We start from the raw sequence: 6,884 nt of genomic DNA on the forward strand, positions 1-6,884 counted from the left end.
GCATCAGGATGGTAAAGAACTGCCACTGATAGCACTCAAGTCAATCTGGCCTGTTTTGAATTTTCTGCTGGCAGTATCTCTTCTCATTATATACCTATTCTTCTTATTATTGACCAAGTGACTGATCTTCTCCAATCTGGCTGTTGCAATTAACAGTATGCTTTGTTCAGCTTCCAGATCTATTATGCTTTGTGGCATATGCATAAAGAAGCTAAATTATGCATATGGTGCTGCAATATGGCTGAACTGCAGTATGTAAATAGCTAGGATCATTATCTTCTATGCCCAATCTTTTGTCAACATCAAACTTCTTTTGAAGGTGTTTGTGACATTTCTCCATAGTCCAATGAGTAATGCACACAATTACTGCTCACCCCTTTTAGCCTTCTAAAACAGGCCTTCTTGTTGTCTTTCCCTTTATGGTGATTAAATGCATCTCATAAACAATTCCAGCACCTTCCCGGTAAAAGCAGACTTTGCCGATGCTTTTAATGTGATTTTATTTCAGTCCACTGGCAGAATTCACAGTTGTTTAGTGGGCCCAGGAGGAGAATGCTGCTTCAGTCTTCAAAAGAAAACCTTTCCTCTCCACACACACACCAACATAGATTCTGCATTAACATCACCTAATCATCATGACTTGTTTTCCTCCTAACTTAGACTTCTACAAAGTCCCTCCAAGCATGGAAGACAGAAGACATCTCAGCCAATAACGTCCATATTTCATGGCAGATTCCACAGTACCTGTTAATATCAGCTGGAGAAGTGATGTTTTCCATTACAGGCATTGCCTTCTCTTACTCCCAGGTAATGTATGTAGAGCACAAAGAAGAAAATCGGAAATCTGATGTGCTTAATGAGGAGAAGGGCAGGATAGAAAGCTGCACTTTGCCAGGTCTTCCAAAGGCTGAGAGAACAGAGAACAAGTTGCAAGTTTGGTGTAGACTTGCACCACAATCCTGACCAAATTACTGTGAATTTACTTGCAAGTAAAGTGTGCCTTGGACTGCAGTCCTGATCTAATAATATGTACATCTCTCTATTCTCCGTCTCCTTGTGTGGACATTATGATTGAATGCAGTGACCAGAAGATCTGGCACAATAAGAACATAAGATGTGCCCTGCTGCATCAGTCCAAAGGTGCATCGAGTTCAGCATCCTGTTCTCCCAATGGTCTGTGGGAAGCCAACAAGCATGACATGAGCATAATAGCCCTTTACAGATCATTATCCTCATCCACTGGTATACAGCGGCACACTGCCTCAGAGACTGAAAGTAGTATATAGCCATTTTGACTATAGCCATATGAACTTGTCCCATATAACAGCCATCCAAGTTGGTTGCCATCACTACATCCCGCCATAACAAATTTCATAATTCTATTATAAACTAGGTCAAATGAGTAGAAACTACGGCCCACACAAATACTATGGAAGCAATTACCCTCCTGTATTAAAGGTTCCAGGAGTAAATGGAAACATTAGCTTTGGCTATCACAATATAATATTGATGTTTTAAAATTTATTAGGTGATGGGGGGAAACTAGTATATAAAATAATCCTGAGTAATCCTTTTAAAACTTAAGGTCTAGAAACATATTAGGTTTATAGCAATATGGGACAGAATATAATTGGGAGCAGTGTTAGCTTCAGTCATGTGTGCTCTCTCTCTCTCTTTCTCATTTCTTTTGTATTGTGCTGACAGATTAGTTCTAATTTGTGTGCAATGAGGAGGGGCCATTGTTCAGTAGCAGAGCACATGCCTTGCATGCAGAAGGCCTCCTGGTCTATCCAATTTTTTTTTTAAGGATCAGATTGCTGGTGATAAGGGAAAATCCTTGCCTGACACCCTGGAGAGATTCTGTCAGTCAGAGCAAAGATAAGCAAACCTGGTATAAGGCAGCTTCCTATGCTGCTTCCCTCAAACATCCAAGAAAACCACAGGGCATTTCAACAGCCACATTGATTTCAAAGGCTATGTGGTATTTCTCCACTCTCCTATATTCCTGAAGTCTCTTCTAGGGGCCCCTGGGAGAATACAGAGATAACCCACACATGACACAGGAAGGTAGGATGACGCTTACATGAGAGCTGCTGGAGGGCAGAGGAAGTATGTGCTGGTTCTCAGAATCCCCTTGATATACCTCAGTGCCATTTTCTGCCATGCCTCAGGGTTGATTGATTTACACACACATAAATGCTCATCGCTCGATGGCCGCAGCATCAGATTGTGATGGTCAGATGTGAATGAGCCATTACATATCAGACACCTCGGCAAAGACTTCCAGATCACTTCACATTACCTCAGAATGATATAGCGTTATTCAACTGAGTCAGTTCACACATCAGTCTGCAAGCCACTGGGCCACTCCAAAGCATTTTGGTACCTGAGGTAAATGGTGTGCTGCCATCCCCACCCTCTACCATTACATGTACAGATGCTGATTGGAGTGGTATATCACCACCACCACCACCATTTATTATTAAGGGAATTTAACTTTAACTCTGCCAACGAGACAGATGTCCTTTACTGCACATGAGGGCAGCAAACTAACTTAAGGGCTGAAGGTCAGGCCACATGGTGGACACAGCCCTGTCCTCCAATGCCTCACCACCATTCCCTTTCTGCATCTTCTGCCGGAAGCAGCCACCTCATTCTGCCTGATGGTAGAGGCCGGTCCTGGCGAATCATCAGGTGTTGAACCAATAACTAAGGAATACATACTGATTTGTAACTGGCCCGCAGAGCCATAAGGTGATTTGCTTACTCCATCGTGAAACAGGAAAGTGGTTGAGCGCAGTCTGCAGCATAGTACTCAGTGAGGATGCTGAGGAAATTTCTCAGTGTTTGAGAATGGACTAATCTTCCTGGTTTTCTTTTCTTTCTTTTTTCAGGCTCCTGCCAGCATGAAGTCAGTGCTGCAGGCTGGCTGGCTGTTAACCGTGGCCTTTGGAAATGCGATTGTGCTTGTTGTTGCCCAGGCTGCACCAATGGAACAGGTATGGGATAGAATACATTAACCATGGCACTAAGGCTGGAGTTGTGAGTAACACTCCACAGGACATTCTGATCTGCTTTCAGTACATTTGGCAGCCATTCTTGCAGAACAAGGGTGGGGAAACTAGTGGCTTTTCATATGTTGTTGGGACTCCAAATCCCATCAGCCTCAGTCAACATAGCGAATTGGCAGGGATGATTGGAGTTCTCAGGTATGTTTTCTATGCTCAGGTGCAATCCCTGTCCTGTCCAGTAAAAAGGATTAGGTAGGGGGTGATGGGAAAGGCATTTTCTTTGCATTAGACCCTAGGGAGTTAAAGAAGAGAGTACAGGGTAAGATGGAAATGGCAGTCACTCACCTATTTATTTCCTAGACCTGGTTTTACTGGTGATTAACCTGGCAATCCCCAATATAGTGAGAAGTAATCCGCTTAACCACAGTTGCACCTGATTGTCCAGTTCACACATTACATTTGTTTACACCAGGGATGGGGATCTGTGTCCCTCCAAATGTCATTGGAATCCAGTTCCCATTTGGCCTACCAACCATGGTGAACAATCAGGTGTTATGGGAGTTATATTCCAGCAGCATCTGGAGGGCCACAGGTTCCCATCCCTGAAACATGAATGCATACCCAGAGACCCAGGACTTTCTTCACGCAAAGAAAGACATCCTTCCGTTGAGGCAAGAATGCATGTTGTGTTGAAGAGGAATGTTCTAAAATGGACCATCCTTCCTAACTATCACTTCAACCTCTGTAAAGGACACCGCATCTTAGTATAACGGACAACATTTTCTCTGTTAGTGTGGCACATAAGTTAGTGAACATGAGAAGGTGTGGTTTCAGGCATATCCAAAAGAATAGGCAAAGCTAGTGCTCTTTTTTGTGATGGTACTCCCTGGTATGGATTACCCTAATGGATGGTATTCACCAGTACAGAGTACTATCCCTTTTTTCTTTTTTTGTTGCCATGATAGTCATTTTGTGCTGCAACCATGATGATCAAGATATGACTACCGGCAATCATTTTTTAAACAACAACAAAAAAAAGCACTGGGTACAACCAGTGGAAACCAAATCCTCCTTCCAAGTGCTAATTTAAAATGCTCAGAGAGACTTATAACCTAGATTGTTGCCGACAGTTTAATGTGTATGATTAGGACACTTGCCTACCAATGGCCCCAGTATATAGCTCAGAAGTAATGAATGCGGAAATAAGTAACTTGTACAAAGGGGAAGAGATACATCACAAAAAAATAACTGATTAACCTACATAATGGAGAGAAAGGCCACTGAGCAAATGAGCAATTAACTAATAAAGCAATAGAGCTGACACAACAAGGAGAATAGAATGCAATTAGTGTGCCATCCAATTTAGTGTCCTCCCTCACAAATTAATAACATACACACATCAAAAAAAATTAATGCCAGGGCATTTAGCTGAGCACATGTGTTGTTCCATTCTGTACCAGTAACAATAGATGTATATTGCTGGAAAATATTCACAGGAAGGACATTGGGGGGAAATAAGAAAACTAATTAAACTAGATTCATTTGACTCTACCTGTCAGCTCACATGATGCATGACCTTGCTTCTATATGACAATATCAAGTTCATGCACACTCAGGCTACAAACCATTCATTTAAAGCACCTGCCCCACCCCAAAAGTCCTGTGAATTGTAGTTCACTCCTCACAGAGCTATAATTCCCAGCACCCTTAAGAAACCACAGTTCCAAGGATCCTTTAGTGGTGTGTGTATGCTTTAAATGTGTGTATTTAGTCTCATTTTCCAGCATATGAGTGTCTTTTATTGCACAGAAGAACTCCTATGTGCAATTAAGTGTTTTTAAACTTTGGACATAATGGTGGGTTGGGGGTGGGGCTACTTAGTTGGTAATGCGTATTACTGCACTTACTGCAAAATATGCTGAGCCAGCTCTGCTGCATTTTGTGGCCATCCAGCTCATTCTGCTGAGTGGGAACCTGGACTTCTGCTCCTTATGGTACATCTGCAACTACAGCCGTTCATGTTATCTCAATCCTCTCCCAAACACATAAACACACATACACACAGCGACATTTTGCTGTGGTCATGAGAACCAGTAAACTTATCGTAATTCCAGTAACTCCCCTCAGAGGCCAAAATGCCAAAATTCTGCCCTTCAGGATAACATATCCCTGTTTTTAGCCTCCCTAAGTATTCCCCAAATAAAACACAATTTGGATTTTGAAAAACTGGGTTATCAGACAGGTTTTTCCCCCCATACCACACATGCACTGAAAAGAGCAGCAGTTTAGCTATATGGTCTTCCGAAGGATTTCCATGCTCACATTCCTGAGTCATTTTGGAAACTGGAGCAAACTGGAGCTTTCCCCCAATGTAAGTATTCAGTGCAGGACCCCTAATCCAGATCAGTACTGCAATGGGGCCGCATGCAAAGGGATGACACCATCCCTATCACCCATGTCACAGTCCCATTGAGGCTTGGTGTTTGAGGGAAGGAGGCACACCAGCTATTGGTTAAAGCAAAAAGACCAAATTGTGTCCAATAAATTGCATCTAGTTTGGCCCTGTCAGAGTGATTTGCAAAGTTCTGCCCTCTGTCACTTCCAGGTGCCATATGCAGCTGGTAACTAGAAGTGAAATAGTTTGACTAAGCTTCTGTACAGTTGGAAGAAGATAAATATGTAAGTGTTGTTGGCAAATAAATATTATTTTTTTGTTTTTTTCAAAACCCTCTTCTTTCTCCAGTGGCTCGAGTTTGTCCTCTTTGCTGCATTGCTCTTTATCGTGTTTATTATTTTCTCCATCATGGGATATTTTTACACCAGCATGGACCCAGAAGAACTCCTTGCCAGAGAGGACCAACAAGGGACGTCAAACAGTAAAAATATGATTGGGCTTGTTACCAAGAAAGCAGAGCTATAAAGGCGGCTGTGGACACTGGCATGGGATTTTGTGGCCTTTCTCTTTTAACAAGATGTGGAGGAAATGGATTTATTTTTCATGATGGCATCTCACAAAATATATTATATTCAGGGGAAAGGGCAAAATAGGCTCTTTTAAAGTTGGCTGAATAAATGTGAACAAACTCCTTGGACATGAAGCATTAAAAATAGATGCAGAGCGGTTTCAAATCTGCCCATTCCTTCCAGCCCCACCAAGCAGTTGGAGTAGTTATTCTCAAATATACACAATGTGGTGAGTGACCATCATCTCAAACAATAGGTCGTGTTTATTTGCAAAGTTCTGAAGAAATGAATGAGTGAAACAACCTGAACAGCACACAAGTAATGCATTAAAAAAATAATCAAGAAATGCATCAATGGATAAAATCTAAGGGGTGTGTGTGTGATCAAGTATGTTATAATTCACCCTTCCTGCTCAGTTCCATTTCTGTGCCAACATGCTATTATAGGCAGACAAAAGCATTAGGTCACAACCCAGAGCGGTTTATGAAGCTTGCTTACCTATGTATCCCTGACCGAACCCCACTCTACCCCCAAGAGCCCCTCTTTCAGCAGCTCTCCTCATGCAATCTTCAACCTGATCTTTAAAACAAAACAACTTCCCCAAAGTTCTAACACTAATGTGGGAGGTGTTGGCACTGCTGTTTCTGTTGGGACCTGGAATGGTTTTCAACTAAGTTTTACTCAGTGTGTAGTCCCTGACTACACACTGTGTGTAGTCCCATACTGAAATGAATGCGCATGACTAAGTTAGGTTCATTATTTTCAGTAGGTCTACTCTGAGTACAACATAGTAGAACACCACCCCAAAATGTGGCAACTGGCATTAAGGGGAAGTTGTTTTTCTCCACCTAATACTAACTACCAGGCACAATGTTAAACTGAGTCTCACCACTCTGAGTGCTGTAGTTC

General features: G+C 42.2%; 1 protein-coding gene across 2 annotated transcripts in view; it reads left to right on the plus strand.

Annotated features, from left to right (window-relative positions):
- SLC15A2 (solute carrier family 15 member 2) overlaps nucleotides 1-6,132 on the plus strand; it is a 69,688-nt gene extending 63,556 nt beyond the window's left edge. For both annotated transcript variants that reach the window (XM_053403736.1, XM_053403725.1), the window contains 3 exons: nucleotides 661-807; nucleotides 2,895-2,999; nucleotides 5,755-6,132. In XM_053403736.1, the coding sequence (XP_053259711.1) occupies nucleotides 661-807; nucleotides 2,895-2,999; nucleotides 5,755-5,931 (429 nt within the window). In that variant the 3' untranslated portion in view covers nucleotides 5,932-6,132. The remainder of the gene's footprint in view (nucleotides 1-660; nucleotides 808-2,894; nucleotides 3,000-5,754) is intronic.
- Nucleotides 6,133-6,884: the final 752 nt, after the last annotated feature.

Source organism: Podarcis raffonei, chromosome 1 (genome assembly GCF_027172205.1).
Source record: "Podarcis raffonei isolate rPodRaf1 chromosome 1, rPodRaf1.pri, whole genome shotgun sequence".
Taxonomy (NCBI): domain Eukaryota; kingdom Metazoa; phylum Chordata; class Lepidosauria; order Squamata; family Lacertidae; genus Podarcis; species Podarcis raffonei.